Here is a 25,887-nt window from a genome sequence, read left to right as displayed (position 1 = left end):
GCAGGTACAGCCTAGAGGGGCTGCGGTTTAAATGCTCCTTTGCTTCCTCAGCACCAGCGTTGTCACAGCATTAATGCAGCATAACAACGTCATTGGCCCAGAAACTGCGGTCGGACGAAACATTGCTGAATATACGCGGCGGTCCCGGAGGAACGAACGCGTGCGCTCCGAGGCCCCGATGCACGGCCCAGCGTGGGGGGGCCCACGTATCCCAGGAGCGTGTGCGCAGCCTGGGATCACATGACCCGGACCAACCAATGAAAATGGCGTATCCCCATTCACAGTAATGGTGCGTTCCGGTAGTACAGAGGTCACCATTTCTATGAATGGGGATACCCCCAAAAAACACACACACATTTTAAATAAATAAGAAAAACACTTCACATATTTAAAATTCATTGAAATTGAAATTAAATGATTTAGGACAAAAATATTTTTTTTTTTTTACATTTTTCAACTTGTTTTAACAGGGGTAAAAATAAACTGACCTTAATGGACAGGGTTTTTAACATATAAAAATTACTGATAACATTTTATTTTTCTGTATTTTAAAACTCTTACGCTGGTAAAAGCAGGCCTTGCTCTTGGTTTTACCAGGAGTCAGAGTTTGCAGGACATTCGCTGGGCAGGAGTTGGGCAAATAGCCCAAATCTCCACGCCCGCAGAGGTCCTTCTCTCGGGGATGCGTTGGAACGGTCAGAAGACATTCTGACAGTCCGCAAGTGGCAGATTTCGCCACATGCACATCGTGCGCTGAACGCCGACACTTGTGGGGCCTGTGCGGGTGTGTGCGCACGTCGTACTTGCCCGTAGAGATGGTGATTTTTGCCCCATTAAGTAATTAGACTACACGACAGGAGTGGGCTTACTTAATGATGAATAAGCTCCGACCGCAATTAAACCCATCAAATATCAAGGGCTAGAAATTCAGTCGGCAGGTTCCTAAGGCGCAAATATCGCCCGGGTGCTAAATTTAGCACCAAAGATCTTTAGCGCCGGGCCAAGTGAGATTCCGTTTCAGCGCTCAGAGTATGGCGGAGCGCTAAGGGAGGCATTCCACACCTCTCTCGCGGCACTAGGCCTGGTGAGCAACTGAATTTACCTTGCTACAGGGCCGGCTTCGTAGCGCCCCAAGAGAGGTCTCCCTGCAAATCAAAATCAACAGACCAAAATTCACAAAAACATTCCCTCTACATTACTCACCCCAAATAAAGTTAAATCGCAAAAAATAATTCCAGCAATCACTCACACTTACCCGATGCAGTCCTGCCTTCCTGTAGCGTCCCGGGACAGCTCCGCACGCCAGGTTATCTCTGGCGGGGTTGCTATGGGTGGCAAACCAACCAAAGTCTGCTCCGTGTCGCTACCGGGGGCGTTGCACACCGGCGCTGTGCTCCCGGGCGATACTCCTCAGCGCCGCCGGTAACTGCACACTGAAGTCGCCGAGCAGCACTACTGTCGACGGTCGCTGGGGCTAACCCTGTACCGCCCCTCGCTACCCCAACCGAATTTTCACCCCAAAGACTTTACACTTGGCCATCATCTTACAATCATTGCTTTAATCCTCCACTCCACTCCCACTCTGGTCTCTCCATCCTCGGCCTCCTACACTGTTCCGGCGAAGTTCATTGCAAACTCGAGGAACAGCACCTGATCTTTCGTTTCGGCACTTTACATCCTTCCGGACTCAACATCGAGTTCAACAATTTCAGAGCGTAACCGCTGCCCATATTTTTTCAGATGATTCCACTTTGAAAGGGAATTGGATATAGACCTGTAGAGCTCTCCTATTAATCCCACAACCCTGCTCGTTCCCAATAACCCGATCATTTGTTTTCCTTTTCAAGTATTTATCCAATTCCCGGTTTGAAAGTTACTATTGAATCTGCTCCCACCGCCCTTTCAGGCAGCGCGTTCCCAATCACAACAACTCGCTGCATAAACGCATTCTCCCCCTCTCTCCCTCTGGTTCTTTTGGCAATTACCTTAAATCCCCTGGTTATCGACCCTCCGGCCACTGGAAACTCTTCCTCCTTATTTACTTTGTCAAAACCCATCAAAACGTGACTTTTCTTCTCATTTGTTATATATAAAAAAACTATTTTGTTGCAGACATTTGTAGCCACCTTCAGCCTCTGGAAAGCAGTGTTAACAAATGGGCATCAAACCCAGAAAGGGGAAAAGTTGAAACCCTAACGTCGGTTATACAAACCGAATAAATTTTGTCATCAAAAATACTCCGGTTCCTTTGCTTTTAATCAAACCTGCAGCTGAAGGCAAAGGCCAGCTAAAGCGCTGGTGTAACTAAACGTCATAGCTCCAATCCAGTGCTGTGCTTAATGGAAATCAAGATGAGAGCAAAAGGAGCTGTAAATGGCACAAGAGTGCAAGCTGGTGCCTGCTAATGATTGGTGAACTGAGAAGATGAAAACAGCCACTATTTACATTTATATACATCATAGGCAGTCCCTCGTATCGAGGATGACTTGCTTCCACACCAAAAAGGGATAAGTTCGATGAGTTCACAGGTGTTTCGATGTAGGACCTAATATTCCAGATCCCGAACTACATCCTGAAGGGTGGAAGATGCCTGTGGGTGGATTTTTTTAACGTGGGGTGACCGTTGCACACCAGCCTCCACACGGGGCTCGACAGAGCGAGGTCTTGGTCCAGTGGCAAGGACGACTGGAGACCTGCTTTGCTGCACGGACCTAGTGCGTGCACATATCGCAGTGTGGGCTGGTCCGTGCTGCCCCTGGGCCCTCGCGCCTTCTGGGCCCCGAACTCACACCTCTCCTTGCATGGACTGTAACGTATGGACTGTAACACACAGACTATATAACTCGCGCCATCGCAGTACATCGCCATCCCAAGGTGCTTCACACAGGCGTGGAAGAAAGAAAGTGCTTTACAGCCAATGAGGTTAGGGGTTGACCAGGATGTTGAGATTATAGACAGTCTGGTCTGCCCTAAGGTAACAGCTGGGAGGGGATGGTGTCAGCGGTAAGGCTATGGAGTGTGAATTGGGAAAATGTCCCAAGGCGATTATTCAAACAAAATTTGACACCGAGCCACATAACGAGATATATTGGGATGGGCGACCAAAAGCTTGGTCCAGGAGGTAGGTTTTAAGGAGCGTATTAAGGGAGGAGAGAGAGACGGAGAGGTTTAGGGAGGAAGTTCCAGAGCTTAGGACCCGGGCAACAGAAGGCACGGCTGCCAGTGGTGGAACAAAGAAAATCGTCAATGCGCAAAACTGACTAAGATTCTTGTCCTCGCCTTCGAATCCCTCCGTGGTTTTGACCTTCCCCCCCCGCCCCCAAATCCTTGTGAGCTTCCCCAGGTGTGCGCCCCTGCATTATACCCTCAGCTCTTCCGTTCATTGTTCTCTACTTGCTTCACTCAGTAATTTATTCTTCGGCAATTCCGTCTCTTGACATCTCTCTTGTCACCCCCTTTCCTGCCTTCCTGTGATCCAACCCTTTGATCGTGATTGCACTCTGTTCTCAGCCCGCCCTTGTCATTCTCCCTCCTGTTCAATGTGCACTGCCCTGTAAAATGCAGCGCCAAGCTCCTCTGTACCCAGGGCGTGCTAAAGAGATTTAACTTGTATGTTACTGCTAGTTTAGAGTTTTTTGTCAAAGTTATGTTCATTTTTTTTGAAAGCAGTTTCAGTAATGGTTAGAATTACACCAGTATGTTTTTTTCCAATGTGTTTAACCTTTCTCTGCTGGTCATTGCTACAGCTTATGTGATTTAAAAATAAATATATATTTATATATGGTTAATGGTGTATGAATACTGACACTGGGTTCCCTTCTTCTACAGTGTGTTGAAAATGTTTCACGGCAGAACTGTCCAGTGTGTATGGAGGTAAGATTCCAACCACCAAGACTGCGAAATTGATGTTCAGTTTATTGCTGGGTACACGTGTTTGTCTATTAATCTCGTTCTGGAGCTGTCCTGTGAAAGCAAACCACGTGTGGGTCATATTACCCATTTTACGTTGGATGCGTTGGGCAGTTTGCATACTTGTGATGTCTAATGTCCTTTCGGGAAGACTATGAGTCGAGAAGGTATGGGTCCTAGGAAGCAGTGATGGAGGAGCTTAAGCCCTTGACAGGTACGGGGCATTTGCTCCCCGTATTAATGAGGAAAAGGACTGCAGGGAGGAAGGGCAAACTGACCATGGCACCGTGGTACAGGGTGCCATCCAAGTGGGGGGAGAAGGAAGGGATGCAATAGTGATAGGGGGCAGTATAGTCGGGGGGATAGATATTGTTCTCTGCAACGGAGTTCCAGAGGTTGCCAGGATTAAGGATATCTCCTCACACCTGGAGAGGAACTTGAAGTGGGCAGGGGAGGATCCAGTTGGCATGGACCATGTAGGAAACAATGGCATCGATAGAATTAAGATTGAGGTTCTGCTGAGGGAGTATGAGGAGCTCGGGTGTAAATTAATAAGCAGAACCTCAAGGGTAATAATCTCTGGATTACTACCTGAGCCATGCGCAAATTGGCTTAGGGTTAAGCGGATCAGAGAGTTAAATGCGTGGCTCAAAGAGTGGTGTGGGAAGAAGGGGTTTCAATTCATGGGGCACTGGCACCAGTACTGGGGAAAGAGGGAGCTGTTCCGTCGGGCCGGGCTTCACATAAACCGAGCTGGGACCAGCGTCCTGGCGAATCGCGTGACTAGGGCTGTAGATAGGGCTTTAAACTAAAAAAAAATGAGGAGGGTGGGGGGGGGGGGGGGGGAAGTGGTGGGGGGGGGGGGAAATTTAGAACTCTATAAAGAGAAAGGTCAATCAATAGAGCAGTGTAGCGATAGTGATTTGGGTAAAAATAAGCCGAGTGTGACGGGAAGGGGCCGAGGGGCTGAACTTGGTGGACTTACTGCCTCTGGGCGGGTCTCCCCTCCCAAGTGAGTTTGGCGGAGACCTCCCGCCGGCGGGGAGGGAAGGTCGCTAGGAACCACCCGCTGACATGCAATGTGTGTAAGTGTCCTCCCGCCCGCCGAGCTGCCGGTTTAGTCCGGGCGGGAGTCGGCGCCAGCAGGGGGGAGGGCCGCCACGTGGAGGCGGGTCTAACCTCAACGGTAAGGACGAAAACCGGCAAAAAAGTTGGTAAACGTCTTTTCTTTATTTTTTTTTTTACAGCGATTCAGGTGGATGGGGTCCCTTGAAGGTTTTCCAGTGGAGTTTTTTTTGTGTAAATGTTTATTTTTATCTGTTTCTCCTCCCCCCGAAGCGAGGATGACTTGCTTCCACGCCAAAAAGGGATGAGTTCACAGGTGTTTCAATGTTCCAGATCCCGAACTAATATTCCAGATCCTGAACTACATCCTGAAGGGTGGAAGATGCCTGTGGGTGGATTTTTTTAACGTGGGGTGACTGTTGCACACCAGCCACCACACGGGCTTGACAGAGCTCGGCCTTTATCCCGTGCCAAGGGTTAACCAGGACGACTGGAGACCAGCTCTGCTGCACGGACCCAGTGCGCTCACATATCGCAGTGTGGGCTGGGCCCGTGCTGCCCCTGGGCCCTCGCCTCTCCTGGGCCCCCGGTCACTTCCCTCTACAAACTCTTGCAGCTCCTTCGCCCCTCCTGCTGTGCCTGCCCGCACTGCAATCAGCGACCTGGCTTTGCAGCCGTCGCCCTCCTGCAGTGGTATGTCGCTGCACGCTGCTCCCTCTGATGGCCCCGGCCTGCTGATGGTCTTGCAGGCCCGGACCGTGCCGATTTCTGGGGTACCAAAGTATGCCAGTATTAAATAACAGTCTTTTCCTTGGATAAAGAATTAGACTCTAAATATACAGGTAATTTCATTGATCTCAGGCTCTCGGTGGGTTACTACATTACATTATAGCGCAGAAACAGGCCATTCGGCCCAACTAGTCAGTGCTGGTGTTTATGCTCCACACCAGTCTCCTCCTAGGGCCCTGAGTGTTGCTCAGATTCTTTGGCCCATGCTTCCCTTGTAACTAGTGGGTTGCCACAGGGATCAGTGCTGGGACCTCAACTATTTACAATCTATATGAACGACTTGGGTGAAGGGTCTTGAGTGTAATGTAGCCAAGTTTGCTGATGATACAAAGGTGGGTGGGAAAGCAAGTTGTGAGGAGGGCACAAAGAATCTGCAAAGGGATATAGACAGGCCAAGTGAGTGGGCAAAAATTTGGCAGATGAAGTATAACGTGGGAAAATGTGAGATTATCCACTTTGGTAGAAAAAAAATAAAAAAGCTAATTATTAATTAAATGGGGAGAGATTACAAAATGTGGTGGTACAGAGGGATCAGGGGGTCCTTGTACATGAAACGCAAAAAGTTAGTATGCAGGTACAGCAAATAATCAGGAAGGCAAATGGAATGTTGGCCTTTATTGCAAGGGGGATAGAGTATAAAAGCAGAGAAGTCCTGTTACAACTGTACAGGGTATTGGTGAAGCCACACCTGGAGTACTGCGTACAGTTTTGGTCTCCATATTTAAGGAAGGATATACTTGCATTGGAGGCAGTTCAGAGAAGGTTCACTAAGTTGATTCCGGAGATGAGGGGCTTGATTTATGAAGAAAGGTTGAGCAGGTTGGGCCTATACTCAGGGGGCTTGACAGGGTGGATGCAGCGAGGATGTTTCCCCACGTGGGGGAATCTAGAACTAGGGGACATAGTCTCAGAATAATGAGTCGCCCATTTAAAATGGAGATGAGGAGGAATTTCTTCTCTGAGGGTTGTAAATCTGTGGAATTCTCTGCCCCAGAGAGCTGTGGGGGCTGGGTCATTGAATATATTTAAGGTGGAGATAGACAGATTTTTGAGCGATAAGGGAGTGAAGGGTTATGGGGAGCGGGCAGGGAAGTGGAGCCGAGTCCATGATCAGATCAGCCATGATCTAATTGAATGGCGGAGCAGGCTCAAGGGGCCAAATGGCCGACTCCTGCTCCTATTTCTTATGTTCTTATGTTGAGTGTAGTTCTTGGCTGGGGCTGGTGACCTTATCCTTTAGTCTCAAATTCCCTGCTTTCTACTTACTTACATACTGAGGGAGCGCTGCACTGTCAGAGGTGCTGTCTTTCGGATGAGACGTTAAACCGAGGCCCTGTCTGCTCTCTCAGGTGGATGTAAAAGATCCCATGGCACTATTTCGAAGAAGAGCAGGGGAGTTATCCCCGATGTCCTGGGGCCAATATTTATCCCTCGATCAACATCACTAAAAAAAAAAGCAGATTATCTGATCATTATCACATTACTGTGTGTGGGAGCTTGCTGTGCGCAAATTGGCTGCTGCATTTCCCACATTACAACCGTGACTACACTCCAAAAGTACTTCATTGGCTGTAAAGCACTCTGAGACATCCGGTGGTCATGAAAGGCGCTATATAACTGCAAGTCTTTCTTTACCTTTTACCTTCTGTTTTACTGCATTTTAATGCTTTGCTGCTTTCATTTTTCTTGCAATAGGACATTCACACTTCTCGCATTGGGGCTCACGTGCTGACCTGTGGCCATCTCCTTCACAAGTAAGCGTACTAAACTCTAACTTCAGCCAAACGGGCCGCTCAAGATCACGGCCGCAATTTGGAGTGCAACCAAGGTGGAGAGGAATTGATGCGAGTCCCAGAGCTGCAGCCGTTCATTAGACCAGTTTGTTAAAATGCAGTGCTTGATCCAGCGATTGTTACTGGGAGTGCGGTAGCACAGTGGTTATGTGACTGGGCCAGTAATCCAGAGGCCTGGACCAATGATCCAGAGACATGAGTTCAAATCCCACCACGGCAGCTGGGGATTTAAATTCAGTTAATTAAATAAATCTGGAATTTAATAAAAAAGCTAGCATCAGTAATAGTACCGGATTGCCGTAAAAACCCATCTGGGTCACTGATGTCCCTTTAGGGAAGGAAATCTGCCGCCCTTACCCGGTCTGGCCAATGTGTGACTCCAGACCCACAGTAATGTGGTTGATTCTTAACTGCCCTCTGAAATGGCCCAGCGAGACACTTATTCAAGAAAATGGCTCGCCAATACCTTCTCAAGGGCAAATAGAGACAGGCAATAAATGCTGGTGACACCCACGTTCTGTGCATTAAAAAAAAAAGGACATTTCTTCAGGAGCAGCCCTTGCCCATTTGTCAGCACCCAAAGTGAAGAATGAAGTGAAAATCACAGCACAGATTAAGCGTTTGAACGTCGGACTCAGTTCATCTTCCTTACAGCGGCACTCTGAGACCTGTCGGTAGAATGTGGGTTCCAGCTCGGCAACACATGGCTGGCTGGAACTAACTGTACTAGGCAGGCATGGTTACACTGCTACTCACAGCTCCTCTCCCAAAGTCAAAATGTACATGGGTGGCAGTAGGCGCACTGTCTGAACATTTGGGTTAATTTAAGGCCTTAAAAAGCTTGCACTTTTTAAATTCCTTGGTCACTCTTGGCTTCATAACCCACACAGTGAGATACTGCACCCTCCCCATCATAACCCACACAGTGAGACACTGCCCCCTCCCCATCATAACCCACACAGTGAGATACTGCCCCCTCCCCATCATAACCCACACAGTGAGATACTGCCCCCTCCCCAACATATCCCACGCAGTGAGAGACTGCCCCTCCCCATCATAACCCACGCAGTGAGATACTGCCCCCTCCCCGTCATAACCCACTCAGTAAGAGACTGCCCCTCCCCATCATAACCCACACAGTGAGATACTGCACCCTCCCCATCATAACCCACACAGTGAGAGACTGCCCCCTCCCCATCATAACCCACACAGTGAGATACTGCCCCCTTCCCATCATAACCCTCACAGTGAGATACTGCCCCCTCCCCATCATAACCCACACAGTGAGATACTGCCCCCTCCCCGTCATAACCCACGCAGTGAGATACTGCCCCCTCCCCATCTATCCCACGCAATGAGAGACTGCCCCTCCACATCATAACCCACGCAGTGAGATACTGCCCCCTCCCCATCATAACTCACACAGTGAGATACTGCCCCCTCCCCATCATAACCCACACAGTGAGATACTGCCCCCTCCCCGTCATAACCCACGCAGTGAGATACTGCCCCCTCCCCATCATATCCCATGCAGTGAGAGACTGCCCCTCGCCATCATAACCCACGCAGTGAGATACTGCCCCCTCCCCATCATAACCCACACAGTGAGATACTGCACCCTCCCCATCATTGCATGAGTGGTGTGAGACTGCATCTTTTCAATGTGTGGCTGCAAAGCGAGGTCAGGGCCTGTCTTCAGTGTAAAATGAACATCAGTGTGAAGCAGAAACTGCTTTGCAGCAATGTTAAAGTTGTAATCCAGGCTCTAGTGATTGAGAGATGGTAATCCAGATACTGGTGCAAGAGATGGTAATCCAGGTACTGGTACAAGAGATGGTAATCCAGGTACTGGTACAAGAGATGGTGATCCAGGTACTGGTGCAAGAGATGGTGATCCAGGTACTGGTGCAAGAGATGGTAATCCAGGTACTGGTGCAAGAGATGGTAATCCAGGCTCTAGTGAGTAAGAGATGGTAATCCAAGTACTCGTGTAAGAGATGGTAATCCAGTTATTGGTGCAAGAAATGGTAATCCAGTTATTGGTGCAAGAGATGGTAATCCAAGTACTGGTGCAAGAGATGATAATCCAGGTACTGGTGCAAGAGATGGTAATCCAGGTACTGGTGCAAGAGATGGTAATCCAGGTACTGGTGCAAGAGATGGTAATCCAGGTACTGGTGCAAGAGATGGTAATCCAGATACTGGTGCAAGAGATGGTAATCCAGGTACTGGTGCAAGAGATGGTAATCCAGGTACTGGTGCAAGAGATGGTAATCCAGGTACTGGTGCAAGAGATGGTAATCCAGGTACTGGTACAAGAGATGGTAATCCAAGTACGGGTGTAAGAGATGGTAATCCAGTTATTGGTGCAAGAGATGGCAATCCAGGTACTGGTGCAAGAGATGGCAATCCAGGTACTGGTGCAAGAGATGATAATCCAGGTACTGGTGCAAGAGATGGTAATCCAGGTACTGGTGCAAGAGATGGTAATCCAGGTACTGGTGCAAGAGATGGTAATCCAGGCACTGGTGCAAGAGATGGTAATCCAGGTACTGGTGCAAGAGATGGTAATCCAGGCTCTAGTGAGTAAGAGATGGTAATCCAGGCACTGGTGCAAGAGATGGTAATCCAGGCACTGGTGCAAGAGATGGTAATCCAGGTACTGGTGCAAGAGATGGTAATCCAGGCTCTAGTGAGTAAGAGATGGTAATCCAGGTACTGGTGCAAGAGATGGTAATCCAGGTACTGGTGCAAGAGATGGTAATCCAGGTACTGGTGCAAGAGATGGTAATCCAGGTACTGGTGCAAGAGATGGTAATCCAGGCTCTCGTGAGTAAGAGATGGTAATCCAGGTACTGGTGTGCAAGAGATGGTAATCCAGGTACTGGTGCAAGAGATGGTAATCCAGGTACTGGTGTGCAAGAGATGGTAATCCAGCTACTGGTGCAAGAGATGGTAATCCAGTTACTGGTGCAAGAGATGGTAATCCAGGTACTGGTGCAAGAGATGGTAATCCAGGTACTGGTGCAAGAGATGGTAATCCAGTTACTGGTGCAAGAGATGGTAATCCAGGTACTGGCGCAAGAGATGGTAATCCAGGTACTGGTGCAAGAGATGGTAATCCAGGTACTGGTGCAAGAGCTGGTAATCCAGGTACTGGTGCAAGAGATGGTAATCCAGGTACTGGCGCAAGAGATGGTAATCCAGGTACTGGTTCAAGAGATGGTAATCCAGGTACTGGTGTGCAAGAGATGGTAATCCAGGTACTGGTGCAAGAGATGGTAATCCAGGTACTGGTGCAAGAGATGGTAATCCAGGTACTGGCGCAAGAGATGGTAATCCAGGTACTGGTGCAAGAGATGGTAATCCAGGTACTGGTTCAAGAGATGGCTGGTGCAAGAGATGGTAATCCAGGTACTGGTGCAAGAGATGGTAATCCAGGTACTGGTTCAAGAGATGGTAATCCAGGTACTGGTTCAAGAGATGGTAATCCAGGTACTGATGAAAAAATTGAGTGTCTGGAACAGTGAGTTTGAAATGAGGAAGTGGGTTGGAAGAGAAGGTAAGCGATCACGGCCAGGTCCTTGATCCGTGTCCATGGAGGCAAAATTAATCTCGGGCAGTGGCTCAAAGCAGGCAATAGCATTGGTAATAGCAAATTGGCAGCTTGTTTTTACACTCCATCTGATCCCCCGCCCCCAAACAGAAACCCTACATGAATACGGAAGCAACTCAGATTAGTATATGTTGCTTTAAATGCATGTTTTAGTGGCGTGTCTAATAGCTGAAATTCCTCGTTATTTTTCGCTGAAATTAATTGGGCTAGTGCTATGGTAGGAATGAGGAGTATTAATTGAATTACCAGGAGCTTTGTTGCTCAGCAGACTGAAGGTCATGAGTTGGAGTCACAGGGCTGCTCATGACATGAACCTTTAGCTCAGCTGAGTGAGGTTAGGTCAGGCCACTAGTTAGCAGATCATGTGAAAGTTAATGATCTGTGGGGGAGCAGGGTGAAGGGAGGGAGAGAAACAGATTGGAGCGCAGTAATGTCCCAGAGTTTGCTGGAGTGGGGCATCTCTCGGGGTGATCCCATCAGCTGGCTTTAATTCCTCGCCCTTCAGCTGCGTACGATGCGGGCAGTGTGTGCTGAGAACGGCCAGCCGGGACCTCAGCGAACGATGGCACCACCAGTCTATCTCCTTAACCAAAGAGATTTGAGGATTGTGCACAGGTAGTTGCACAAAGTTCCACAGGAGGGGAGGGAGAGAAAGCTTTGAAGATATGCTCGGCTGCTTTTAGCATTGTACTGTGCTACGCAGTTTATTCATTTGAAGTATCTTACCTGTTCCAAAATTGTGTTGCTGAATAAACCTGAAGTTTTCTGATTTTGAAACCACCTGTTTTATTCTGAAAAGGCATGCATTTATTCGCTGATGACTTCACTCAATCTTTTGGCTTCCCACATTCTGCTCTAAGTAAACTAGAGGTGATCAAAACTCGGCTGCCCTTGCCCTAACCCGAAGTCCCCCTTACCCATCACCCCCTGTGCTCGTTGACCTACATTGGCTTCCGGTTAAGCAACGCCTCAATTTCAAAATTCTCATCCTTATTTTCAAATCCCTCCATGGCCCTCGCCCCCTCCCTATCTCTGTAATCTCCTCCAGCCCCACAACCCCCCGAGATCTCTGCACTCCTCTAATTCTGCCCTCTTGAGCATCCCTGATTATAATCACTCCACCATCGGTGGCCATGCCTTCTGTTGCCTGGGCCCCAAGCTCTGGAACTCCCTCCCTAAACCTCTCCGCTTCTCTCTCCTCCTTTAAGACGCTCCTTAAGACATATCTCTTTGACCAAGCTTTTGGTCACCTGCACTAATTTCTACTTGGGTGGCTCGGTGTAAAATTTTTGATTTCATACACTCCTGTGAAGCTACTTGTGATGGTTCACTACGTTAAAGGTGCTATATAAATACACGTTGTTGTTGTTGAGTGCAAGAAGAAAAAATGAAAAGCACTAGGTCTAAATGTTAACCAAGAATCACTTGTTCTTATTACTCTTCCCCCAGGACATGCTATGAAATGCTGTTTAATAAAGGGTAAGTGTTTTGACATGCGGGTATTATTGTATGGTCGCGGAAGGAATATAATTAATATGGTTAAAAAAATATTTAGGGTACAATTGTTAATCCACAAATTATAGCAAAATCTTGCAGTCATTATTTATTGCTTCACTAATGACGTTTTAGTCACAATTGACAATGGAGTCTTTAAATTTTTTTAATATATTGGGCCAGATTTTGCTGTGAGTGGAGACCGAGCAGTCCTACTGTTTGTTAGACCTGCGCTTGCCCATAGACTTTCTATGGGGTTTCGCATAGCAAGTTGCTGTTAGCAGGACATCCAAACAGCGTGTCGTCCTCTACAAGACATCTGGGATCTGTGAACAGGGCAAGCAACTGTGGCCCAGATTTTACGTTGGGAATAATGGTGTGGCTATATCAGCGCTCACCCGTTATTGCGGAGTAAATCCAACAGCAGCTTCCAGAGTCCGCACGTGCGCAGTTAAACGCGGAAATCCAGAAGTTGAGGTCTGAGTTAACCTGCTCCTCCGCTGTAACGTATCTCACCGATGGGTCGCAATTGAAACACATGAGGGGTGTGACGTTTGGGTACCTAGTTACCCACTAAACAGGGCAGAGAAAAGTTAGGGCTGGTGCATTCAGGAGTAAGTGAATCTTTAACGGCGTGATAAGTCCTAATTACTGCCAAACAACCTCTCTGGTACTGAAAATTTAATTTTACAAGTGTGGAGTCTCATTCCCTTCAGAATTTAATTAGTGTTGGAGATTTTTTTTTTTTTAAAGGTGGCAAAGGCTTTAAGACGGTGGGGAGGGATCTTTAAGAAAAGAAACCAGCCTAAATTTAAACAAAACATGAAAGGAGAACATAGGAAAGACTAAATTAAGGGAGGACATTGATGGCCAGGGAATGAATAGAGTTATAGAACAGGGGTGTAAAAAGATGGTTAAAGATAAAGTGTGAAGAACTGCTATTAAAATTCAGTTAAACTGTCCAGCAATGCTGTCGTGTCACTACCAGAGGGAGGGGTTGAGGCGAATAGTATCGATGTATTTAAGGGGAGGCAAGACAAGCCAATGAGGGAGAAGGGAATAGAGGGTTATGCTGATAGATTTAGATGAGGAAAGACAGGAGGAGGCTCGAGTGGAGCATAAACGCCGGCATGGACTGGTTGGGCCCAATGGCCTGTTTCTGGGCCGTATATCCGAGTTAATAAAATTTATTTCCATAACCAATCAGATTGAAAAATCGTTAATGAGCAGTGCAGTGTCTAAACCAGGAAGTGTAAGTTCGAATTCAATGTCAAATCAGGTATAGAAAGCGAAATAAAGATTGGATTAAACGAGAAAGATAATAGAGACTGAAAGAAAAAGTAAATTTTTTAAACATTTAATTAAAAAATAATCTACAATATCATTTAAAAACTAATGAAATGGGACTCCTCCACATTTGTTACGGTAAATTTTCAGTGCCAGAGAGGTTGTTAGACAGGAATTAAGACTTATCACTTATCACAACAGCAGGCAGACTGGAATGGACGAGCCCTAACGTTCTGTGGCGAGTTTAGTCCGTCTCTGCAATGTCAGGAGATGAACTTCACATCGTTCTGTATATTTGCTTGGGGAGCCAGATGGTGATACACCGTTTTTGTGCAGCTTACGGAGGAGCAGCACATCTCTGACAGCAGCTCCCGGATTTCCGTGTTTAACTGCGCACGTTCGCTGAAGCTGCTGTACAATTTGCACGTTAATAACGGCGGGCGCTGTGAGCCTCGCCATTAATTTTGCAGAAAAATCCGGCCCATTGTCTTTTGACTCTCCTCCAAAGCAAGCTGATCTGTAACCCTGTTGTTTCAGAGCCTATCGGTGTCCTTTATGTATGCAGTCCGCTGTTGACATGACTAAATACTGGGAGGAACTAGACGCAGAAATAGCCCAGACCCCGATGCCAACAGACTATCAGAATATGATTGTTAAGGTAAGAGTTGAATTCAACTTCCAATATTAAGCAGCCAGTGCACCAGCACTTGCAATAATCCCAAGAAGTGTTTAAAAGTGCAAACTTAAAGCCTGGGTTGGACTGAAAATACTTCAGTGAAGGTGCTATTGTGGCCTTGTCCTTCTGTGAACTGGATCTAATTTACTACTACAAAAACAAAATACTGCGGATGCTGGAATCTGAAATATAAACAGATAATGCTGGAAATCTCAGCGGGTCAGGCAGCATCTGTGGAGAGAAACAGGTCGATGACCCTTCGTCATAACTGGAAAAGTTAGAGATGTAACAGATTCTTAAACAAGTGCCAGGGGCAGGGAAAGGGGGCGGGGAGGAAAGAACAAAAGGGAAGGTCTGTGATAGGGTGGGAGGCAGGAGAGATTAGAGAGACAAATGGGATGGTGGGCAAAAATGAGATGGTAACGGGACAAGTCAGGAAACAAAAAATGAGTCTCGATAGGGTGTGAATGGCGGAATCATCACCGGCTGCCGTGGGAACGAGAAAAAAAGGGAGGGGGTTTGTTTAAAAAAAGGAGGAAAGGAAGAAGAAATCTGGGCAGAGGTTACGCTCTGAAATTGTTGAACTCAATGTTGAATCCAGAAGGCTGTAAAGTGACGAAACGAAAGCTTGCGTTGAGCTCCGTTGGAACAGTGTCGGAGGCCGAGGACAGAGAGGTCAGAGTGCGAGTGGAGCGGGGAATTAAAGTGACAGGTGACCGGAAGCTCAGGGTCACACTTACTAATTTACTAATGTCACTGTGAAACATACGCAACAGCAAAGGAGTTGTTCACAATAATGCTCAGCCACTTCAGCCCAAGGCATCGCGTCCTTGCAGCTGGATGGTGATGTGCGTCGCCAAGCAACCTGCAAGTGGACAAAACGGTTGCATTATCGCTGTCGGATGTCAGAAGACGTCTTTATGATTTCACCAATGGCCTTGCCAACTTGGAATCGTAGTCAATTCACTCATCATCACAGGCAGTCCCCCACAATCTAAAAGTGAGTTCTCAGGTGGCTGAACAGTCCGATACAGCAATTACAGTCTCTGTCACAGGTGGGACAGACAGTGGTTGAGGGAAGGGGAGGGTGGGACTGGTTTGCCGCACGCTCCTTCCGCTGCCTGCGCTTGGTTTCTGCATGCTCTCGGCGACGAGACTCGAGGTGCTCAGCGCCCTCCCGGATGCACTTCCTCCACTTAGGGCGGTCTTTGGCCAGGGACTCCCAGGTGTCAGTGGGGATGTTGCACTTTATCAAGTGAAAATTGTATTCAGTGATCAAATCCAACCTCAGGAATGGGAATGGCTGGGTGGATGATTCATTTAATCATTGCAGGATTATGGCGGAAAGAGCGGAGGGGCGTGGGACTGATTGGATCGCTCTGTTACTGAGCTAGCACAGGCTCGATGGGCCCAATGGCCTCCTCCTGGGCCGTATGAGTCTATGAAAAGTACACTGCATAAACAAAGCACTGTAATGGCTGGAGTAGAAAAGATTGTCTTAGCTTGTGGTGAGAAAGCTGTTTGTTTACCAGCACTGTCACACTGAGGACATTGAGCATACAACAGTACAGTGATTATAGTAATGGTCCAGCTGCCCATAGATCGGGAGTTCACATCCCACTAATTCATTCAATAGATCTTGTCATTGGTGGACCTTCCCCAGGAAAAGTTGCTGGATTGTTATTAATGTCCTTCAGGAAAGGAAATCTGCTGCCCCGACCTGGTCTGGTCTACATGTGACTTCAGTCCCACACTCATCATCATAGGCAGTCCCTCGAAGTGAGGATGACTTGCTTCCAGGCCAAAAAGGGATGCGTTCACAGGTGTTTCAATGAAGGACCTAATATTCCAGATCTTGAACTACATCCTGAAGGGTGGAAGATGCCTGTGGGTGGATTTTTTTAACGTGGGGTGACCGTTGCACACCAGCCACCACACGGGCTTGACAGAGCGAGGTCTTGGTCCAGGGGCAAGGGTTAACCAGGACGACTGGAGACCAGCTCTGCTGCACGGACCTAGTGCGCTCACATATCGCAGTGTGGGCTGGGCCCGTGCTGCCCCTGGGCCCTCGGCTCCTCCGGGCCCCGAACTCTCGCCTCTCCTGGGCCCCGATCACGTCCCTCGACAATCTCTCGTCGCTCCTTCTCCCCGACCTCGCCGCTCCTGCTGTACCTGCCCACGCTCCAATCACCGACCTGGACCTTGGTGACGTCCAATCCAGTCGCCCTCTTCGCTGCCGGCACCCTCCTGCACCAGCTCGCGCTGTACCTTGCCGTGGTATACCCCACAGCTGCTCCCAGGACTGCCGCTCGCTGCTCCTGTTATGGCCCTGACCTGTCGCTGATGGCACCCACACTACATGCATGGCGAGTGCTGTCCGCTGAAGTGGTCTAACAAGTCGTTCAATGAATACGGTTGGGGTAATTAAATGCAGCTTTGCCATTTTTGCCCACAATCCTGCAAACAAATAAACGTAAATCCTGCTCGTCTAGGACTTTTTGGGTTGTCATCATGCGATGGAACTTCAGTTCTGAAAGCAGTGTCAGTTGGTTTCTCTTCTAAGTCAGAAGATCATGGGTTCAAGTCCCTATCCAGGACTCGAGCAAATGATCCAGGCAGACACTCCAGTGCAGTGCTGAGGGAGCGCCGCACTATCGGAGGGGCAGTACTGAGGGAGCGCCACACTGTCGGAGGGGCAGTACTGAGGGAGCGCCACACTGTCGGAGGGGCAGTACTGAGGGAGTGTCGCACTGTCGGAGGGGCCGTACTGAGGGAGCACCGCACTGTCGGAGGGGCAGTACTGAGGGAGTGTCGCACTGTCGGAGGGGCCGTACTGAGGGAGCACCACACTGTTGGAGGGGCAGTACTGAGGGAGTGTCGCACTGTCGGAGGGGCCGTACTGAGGGAGCGCCGCACTGTCGGAGGGGCAGTACTGAGGGAGCACCACACTGTCGGAGGGGCAGTACTGAGGGAGTGCTGCACTGTCGGAGGGGCAGTACTGAGGGAGCGCAGCACTGTCGGAGGGGCAGTACTGAGGGAGTGCCGCACTGTCGGAGGGGCAGTACTGAGGGAGTGCCGCACTGTCGGAGGGGCAGTACTGAGGGAGCGCCGCACTGTCGGAGGGGCAGTACTGAGGGAGTGCTGCACTGTCGGAGGGACAGTACTGAGGGAGCGCCGCACTGTCGGAGGTGTCGTGTTTCAGATGAGAAGTTAAACCAAAGCCCTGAGACGTAAAAAATCCCTTGGCACTATTTTGAAGAAGAGCAGGGGAGTTATCCCCGGTGTGCTGGGGCCAATATTTATCCCTCAATCAACATCACTAAAACAGTTTATATGGGTAATTATCACATCGCTATTTGTGGGAGCTTGCTGTGCACCAATTGGCTGCCGCGTTTCCCACATTATAACAGTGACTACACTCCAAAAGTACTTCATTGGCTGTAAAGCGCTTTAGGACGTTCTGAGGTTGTGAAAGACGCTATATAAATGCAGGTCTTTATTTCTTGTAAAATGTTTATGATATCGCGAGGGTGCGAGAGGTGCCGTATAAATGCAAGTCCTTTCCTGCTAGTGTGCATAGCGTGTTCAGTCATAAGCCTCAAATTAATTGTATGTGATTGTGTGATTACTTCTGTAGATCATGTGTAATGACTGCCAGCTCCATAGCACCTCGCCGTTCCACGTGCTGGGTCTGAAGTGCAGCGGATGTGGGTCTTACAACACCGCCCAGGATGGAGGGCTGATCGCAACGCAGGGACAGCAGTGATGCACAGCCGCCGCCCTATAGCGTTCTCAATTAAACCTCTTGAAAGTGGGCTGCAGATCTCTGGCTGGCTTCCTTTTGACAATTCTCTAACTGGCAAGCTGAAAACAACCATACCTTTGTCATTTTAAATTGCCGTCCATATAGCGTAATAGTTTTATGCGAAGAGGATGCCTGTGTTTTGTAATTTTCCCCATTTACCGTGTGCATGCCTGACAACCTTGAAACAATTTTCCGGCCGAGGGCAAACTGGCCAATCTAGAAAAAAAACAATCTTTCTGTTCAACCAATTGTGTTGCGGAGATGCCAGCTTACTTTTACAAGTGGGGGCACATCTCCGCATCCTGCCATTGTGGTTGCAAGAAAATCTGTGTGCTGTCCTGTGACTCAACATCTCAAATGGATTTTATCTTGGCTTCAGTATTTTCAAGAGCCCGAGGGTTGGGAACATTCTATGCTTAAACCCCTGGCTTCTCCTGTCAATGGCTGCTTGATGAAAGCCAGTGCTACAACACTCATCTTCTCCGTGACCATATTCGGAGCGAATTCAGTGTGTTTAAAACCGAGTGCAGTGTGGTTAACACCCTCTTCAGGCAATTTCCTCCTCAGACACTGGGTTCGCTGCTAATAATAAACGGCAGTGTGAGAATTGTATGTTTGTGCAAGATGTAATTCCTCTGGCCAAAACGCCCCATTGATCACTAGAATACAAATCGTACATTCTTAAAATGTCATTCAAGCATGAAAATAATGGTAGATTGTGGAAAACTGGATTGAGTTTACACTTGACATTTTCATGTCCATGTTCTCTCATGACATTTTAACTGCTTTGAATAGTTTCTGCAATCTTCTACATCATTTTCACAGGAACATTTTAATGACTTTTACTATTTTGTTATGTAGTTCCATAGTTTTCACTGTCTTTTTCATCTCTCTAATTCTAAAAGGATCAATCTCTAATCTGGCACTCCCAGAGGGAAATAATGCTTGCATTGGGTGCAACCCATGATGATCACAGGTTACCCGCTTAGTAAGTATCAGCCGTGGCTCAGTGGGTAGTACTCTCGCCTCCGAGTCAGGAGGTCGTGGGTTCAAGTCCCACTCCAGGGACATGAGCACAAAAATCTAGGCTGACCCTCCCAGCGCAGTGCTGAGGGAGCGCCGCACTGTCGGAGGGGCAGTGCTGAGGGAGCGCCGCACTGTCGGAGGGGCAGTGCTGAGGGAGCGCCGCACTGTCGGAGGGGCAGTGCTGAGGGAGCGCCGCACTGTCGGAGGGTCAGTGCTGAGGGAGCGCCGCACTGTCGGAGGGTCAGTGCTGAGGGAGCGCCGCACTGTCGGAGGGTCAGTGCTGAGGGAGCGCCGCACTGTCGGAGGGTCAGTGCTGAGGGAGCGCCGCACTGTCGGAGGGTCAGTGCTGAGGGAGCGCCGCACTGTCGGAGGGGCAGTACTGAGGGAGCGCCGCACTGTCGGAGGGGCAGTACTGAGGGAGCGCCGCACTGTCAGAGGGTCAGTGCTGAGGGAGCGCCGCACTGTCGGAGGGTCAGTGCTGAGGGAGCGCCGCACTGTCGGAGGGTCAGTGCTGAGGGAGCGCCGCACTGTCGGAGGGGCAGTACTGAGGGAGCGCCGCACTGTCGGAGGGGCAGTACTGAGGGAGCGCCGCACTGTTGGAGGTGCCGCCTTTCAGATGAGACTTTAAACCGAGGCCCCGTCTGTTCTCTCAAGTGGATGCAAAAGATCCCATGGCATTATTTCGAAGAAGAGCAGGGGAGTTCTCCTAGTGTTCTGGGGCCAATATTTATCCCTCAATCAACATAACAAAAACAGATTATCTGGCCATTTATTTAATTGCTGTGTGTGGGAGCTTGCTGTGCGCAAATTGGCTCCTGCTTTTTCCACATTACAACAGTGACTACACTCCAAAAGTACTTCATTGGCTGCAGAGCGCTTTGGGACGTGAGGTTGTGGAAAGCGCTATAGAAGTGCAAGTCTTTATTTCTTTAATATGTCTGTGGATACTTCATTACCACACATGACAAATGTTTATACCCTGGCAACATAAAGGGCATACATACGCTGAATTTGGGTCTAAAATGTGTGTAATGGTTGGATACCCCAATCCCCGGATATTATTCAGTCACTCATGGTAACAGAGTAATTTGATATGAATCCAGGAACCAATGCAACTGTGGTTCACCAAATCCCAACCTGGCCCTCATCGCAATCTCTGGATTGTATTTAATGCAACTGTACATAAAACCCAAAGTACCACTGGCTTTTTCTGACTCTTTCTACCTGTAATTGTGTTTATAGTGATCCCTTCCAGTGTTTGTACCTCTGCTCAATTGAAAATTATACCATTTTGTTTTATTGAGCTTTATTTCAGTATTTACTTTTAATACTTTGTGGGGGGAGGGGGAAACAACCACGATGCGGGATTTCCGGGTGCGGACGTCTCGCCCCGCTCGCGATACTGAGGTTACTGCCCCCGAGAGCAAGTGGAGTGCAGAATAACGCGCTGGATTTGCTCTGTGGGGCGCGAGCGGGGTGGAAGGAATCTGGGGTGGGGGGGGGGGGGGGGAGGGAGTGCCGCCAGAGTTAGCAAGGAGACTGAGCGCGCTCAATGTATTGTCACAAGAATAACAGCGGGAGCAGAGGCTTTCGACTCGGGGCGAGACTGGAGCTGGAGAGTGTGCCCGACGCGGAGGCTAAAGTGTGAAGTTGCAGGTCATTGAGGTCATGTACGTGCAGAGTCTGGGAAGGTCAGTGATGCACAGTGGCCCAGGAGAGGAACTCAAACTCTAGGCGTGGAGCAAAACTCAAGTCTTGGGCCTTTGCGAACAACATCTTGTTGGACGGATTTTAAGCAAGGCATGTGCAATTGTACGGGTAAGTTTAAATCATTGTTTTTAAATTAAGTTTTCATATTTGATGGTATAAATCTTACATTTGAGCTGTATATAGGTTACTGGTTTCAGTAATAATAAACACTAAACAATAAATAATATCAGAGAAAATAGTTTGAGCAATATAATTGGGATGTTTGGTAGTAGTCAAATTTTGCTGATTGAGTGAATTGGGTGGTGTGAGAGAGTTGCTAGTCTGTAAATGGTAGCATTCCTGTTTATCTTGAACAGCTTATGTTAGTCGAACAGAAAGCCGTGATGGATCTTTTTTTTGTGCAGCAAACAAATTTGTCAGCGGGCAGCACTCTCGCCACTGAGTCAGAAGTCAGTTCAATACCCACTCCAGAGACCTGAGCACAAAAATCCAGACTGACACTCCCAGTGCAGTGCTGAGGGAGTGCCTTACTATCGGAGGAACAGTGCTGAGGGAGTGCCGCACTGTCGGAGGAACAGTGCTGAGGGAGTGCCGCACTGTCGGAGGGGCAGTGCTGAGGGAGTACCGCACTGTCGGAGGGGCAGTGCTGAGGGAGTGCCGCACTGTCGGAGGGGCAGTGCTGAGGGAGCGCCGCACTGTCGGAGGGGCAGTACTGAGGCAGTGCTGAGGGAGTGCCGCACTGTCGGAGGGGCAGTGCTGAGGGAGCGCCGCACTGTCGGAGGGGCAGTACTGAGGGAGCGCCACACTGTCGGAGGGGCAGTGCTGAGCGAGCGCTACTCTGTCGGAGGTGCCGTCTTTCAGAAAAGACGTTAAACCGAGGCCCCGTCTGCCCCCTCAGGTGGGATGTAAAAGATCCCATGCCATTATTTTGAAGAAGAGCAGGGGAGTTCTCCCCGGTGTCCTGGGGCCAATATTTACCCCTCAGACAACATAACGCAAACACATGATCTTGGTCATTATCACGTTGCTGATTGTGGGAGCTTGCTGTACGCAAGTTGTCTGCCGTGTATCCTACATTACAACAGTGACTACACATCAAGAAATACTTAATTGGCCTTAAAGTGCTTTGGAACGTTTTGAGGACATAACTGATGCTATATAAAAGCAAGTCCTTTTCTTTCCAGTGTGCATTGCACATTCTGTCATCCTTGTTTAAAACATGGTCGATTGTCTTCATATTTACACTGAAAACACTTTTTTAGAAAGACCATTTGCTCATGCATTAATTATACTAATGAAAAAACTGCTGCTTCCTGCGGTACACCGGTAATTAGTTTGTAGAATACGGGCAACTTTGCATCTAATCCTTTATCTTCTGATGCTTCATATGCAAATGTACAAGATCAGAGTTGTAATTGGAAAAGATCAGGGAATTTACCTCATTAATGTATTTGGCTGCACATGGCTGGAATTTGAATTTTTGCAACTGCACCACAATTACATTTCTAAACAAAATATTAATGTTTTGCATGCTGAAGCGCTCAATCTGTGTCAAATCTTATCACCACATTGTCACTGTGCCTATTAAAAGGAGTTACTGTTTTAAGTAAAATGGTCTGACAGTAAGTTGGAATGATCTGGTAATGTTAGAGAGACTACAGGTCCCGCCTTGGACTCATCAGTCACCTGAGAACTCACATTAGTGTGGAGCCAATCATCCTCAACTCCGAGGGCCTGCCTAAGAAGAAGAAGAATGTTAGAGAATTATAGTTGGAACAACGTGAAATACGGATTGAACACGCTAATTCAATATTTTGGGGTGCTTTAGTTTACAAAAATCAGAATAGATTTTAGAATCTGACCCAGCTCATCCACAGGATTCATCGTAGGTCGATGACCCTTTGTCAAGTCGTCAGAACTGGCAAAAGTTCCACTGCACTGTTCCAACGCAGCTCAAGGAACAGCACCTCATCTTTCGTTTAGGCACTTTACAGCCTTCTGGTCTTTACATCGAGTTCAATAATTTCAGAGCGTAACCGCTGCCCATATTTGGTTCCCTTTTTTTTTAACATCCACCTCCCACCCCTTTTTTCTTTTTCTCTCTCGTTCCCACGGCAGCCGGTGATTATTTTGCCATTCACACCCTATCTAGACTCATCTTTAGTTTCCTAACTTCTGCCATTACCGTCTCGTTTTTGCCCATCATCCCTTTTGTCTCTCTAATCTCTCCTGTCTTCCACCCTATCACAGACCTTCCCTTTTGTTCTTTCCTCCCCTCCCCCTTTCACTGCAGCTGCACTTAAGAATCTGTTCCTTTGCGGACTTTTCCACTTCTGACCAAGGGTCATCGACCCGAAACGTTAACTCTGTTTCTCTCCACAGATGCTGCCTGACCCGCTGAGATTTTCAGCATTTTCTGTTTTAATTTCAGATTCCAGCATCTGCTGTATTTTGCTTTTGCACATGATTCATCTGTGGCTGTTAAAGCCTCTCCCCACCTCCTCCCTCCATGACAATGACAAAGCAACACTCTGACCAAAGCGGTCTGATCTTTGCTTGCTACCTGGTAGCCATCCTTCAATGATTATCTGTGCAGTTGATGGGGCCACTGAGGAATTGTTGCACAGCATCGTTTAATGTTCTGAACAGTTTATTTAGCACTTTAATCTCACTTCGGTGGCCATTATAACATAGAAACGTAGAAAATAGGTGCAGGAGTAGGCCATTCGGCCCTTCGAGCCTGCACCGCCATTCAATGAGTTCATGGCTGAACATGCAACTTCAGTACCCCATTCCTGCTTTCTCGCAATACCCCTCGATCCCCCTAGTAGTAAGGACTACATCTAACTCCTTTTTGAATATATTTAGTGAATTGGCCTCAACAACTTTTTGTGGTAGAGAATTCCACAGGTTCACCACTCTCTGGGTGAAGAAGTTTCTCCTCATCTTAGTCCTAAATGGCCTACCCCTTATCCTTAGACTGTGACCCCTGGTTGTGGACTTCCCCAACATTGGGAACATTCTTCCTGCGTCTAAACCCGTCAGAATTTTAAACATTTCTATGAGATCCCCTCTCATTCTTCTGAACTCCAGTGAATACAAGCCCAGTTGATCGAGTCTTTCTTGATATGTCAGTCCCGCCCTCTTTTCGCCTCTTATGGCCTTGTACAAAGGCTGAACAGTGTCAGCTGTGGCTCAGTGGGCAGCACTCTCGCCTCTGAGTCAGGAGGTTGTGGGTCAAGTCCCACTCCAGGGACTTGAAAACATAAATCCAGGCGGACACTCCCAGTGCAGTACTGAGGGACTGGGGCACTGTCGGAGGGGCAGTACTGAGGCAGCGCCGCACTGTCGGAGGGGCAGTACTGAGGGAGCGCCACACTGTCGGAGGGGCAGTACTGAGGGAGCGCCGCACTGTCGGAGGGGCAGTACTGAGGGAGCGCCACACTGTCGGAGGGACAGTGCTGAGGGAGTGCCGTACTGTCGGAGGGACAGTGCTGAGGGAGCGCCGCACTGTCGGAGGTGCCGTTTTTCGAATGAGATATTAAACCGTGGCTCCGTCTGCTCTCTCAGGTGGACGCAAAAGATCCCATGGCACTATTTTGAAGAAGAGCAGGGGAGTTCTCCCCAGTGTCCTGGGCCAATATTTATCCCTCAATCAACATCGCTAAAATAACATGATCTGGGTCATTATCATATTGCTGTTTGTGGGAGCTTGCTGTGCGCAAATTGGTTGCCGTGTTTCCCACATTACAACAGTGACTACACTCCAAAAGCACCACTTTGGCTGTAAAATGCTTTGGGTTGTCCTAAGGATGTAATAGGCGCTACATAAAGGAAAGGCCTTTCTCGTTCTCATTCCATCTTTATTATTTAAAGTGTGGTGGATTGTATTCATATCTACACTGAAAGCACTTATTTACACTTCATTAGAAAGACCATTTGCTCATGAATTAATTATACTAATGAAAGAACTGCTGCTTTCTGCGGTACACCGGTAATTAGTTTATAGATTATGGGCAACTTTGCATCTAATCCTTTATCTTCTGATGCTTCATATGCAAATGTACAAGATCAGAGTTGTAATTGGAAAAGATCAGGGAATTTACCTCATTAATGTATTTGGCTGCACATGGCTGGAATTTGAATTTTTGCAACTGCACCACAATTACATTTCTAAACAAAATATTAATGTTTTGCATGCTGAAGCGCTCAATCTGTGTCAAATCTTATCACCACATTGTCACTCTGCATATTAAAAGGAGTTACTGTTTGTTTTAAGTAAAATGGTCTGACAGTAATTTGGAATGATCGCGTGTGCACTGGTAATGTTAGAAAGACTACAGGTCCCGCCTTGGACTCATCAGTCACCTGAGAACTCACATTAGTGTGGAGCCAATCATCCTCAACTCCGAGGGCCTGCCTAAGAAGAAGAATGTTAGAGAATTCTAGCTGGAACAATGTGAAATACGGATTGAACACGCTAATTCAATATTTTGGGGTGCTTTAGTTTACAAAAATCAGAATAGATTTTAGAATCTGACCCAGCTCATCCACAGGATTCATCGTAGGTCGATGACCCTTTGTCAAGTTGTCAGAACTGGCAAAAGTTCCACTGCACTGTTCCAACGCAGCTCAACGCAAGCTCGAGGAACAGCACCTCATCTTTCGTTTCGGCACTTTACAGCCTTCTGGTCTCAACATCGAGTTCAATAATTTC

At 48.1% G+C, this 25,887-nt stretch overlaps 1 protein-coding gene across 1 annotated transcript in view; it reads left to right on the top strand.

The window, feature by feature from the left end:
- Window positions 1-19,721, top strand: part of rchy1 (ring finger and CHY zinc finger domain containing 1) — a 58,982-nt gene extending 39,261 nt beyond the window's left edge. The window contains exons 5-9 of the mRNA XM_070873121.1: window positions 3,829-3,873; window positions 7,459-7,517; window positions 12,622-12,651; window positions 14,491-14,611; window positions 18,267-19,721. Coding sequence (XP_070729222.1) covers window positions 3,829-3,873; window positions 7,459-7,517; window positions 12,622-12,651; window positions 14,491-14,611; window positions 18,267-18,395 — 384 coding nt within the window. The 3' untranslated portion in view covers window positions 18,396-19,721. The remainder of the gene's footprint in view (window positions 1-3,828; window positions 3,874-7,458; window positions 7,518-12,621; window positions 12,652-14,490; window positions 14,612-18,266) is intronic.
- Window positions 19,722-25,887: the final 6,166 nt, after the last annotated feature.

The sequence above is a fragment of the Pristiophorus japonicus genome, chromosome 2 (genome assembly GCF_044704955.1).
Source record: "Pristiophorus japonicus isolate sPriJap1 chromosome 2, sPriJap1.hap1, whole genome shotgun sequence".
Taxonomy (NCBI): Eukaryota; Metazoa; Chordata; class Chondrichthyes; family Pristiophoridae; genus Pristiophorus; species Pristiophorus japonicus.
This window is presented reverse-complemented; position numbering and strand designations above follow the sequence as displayed.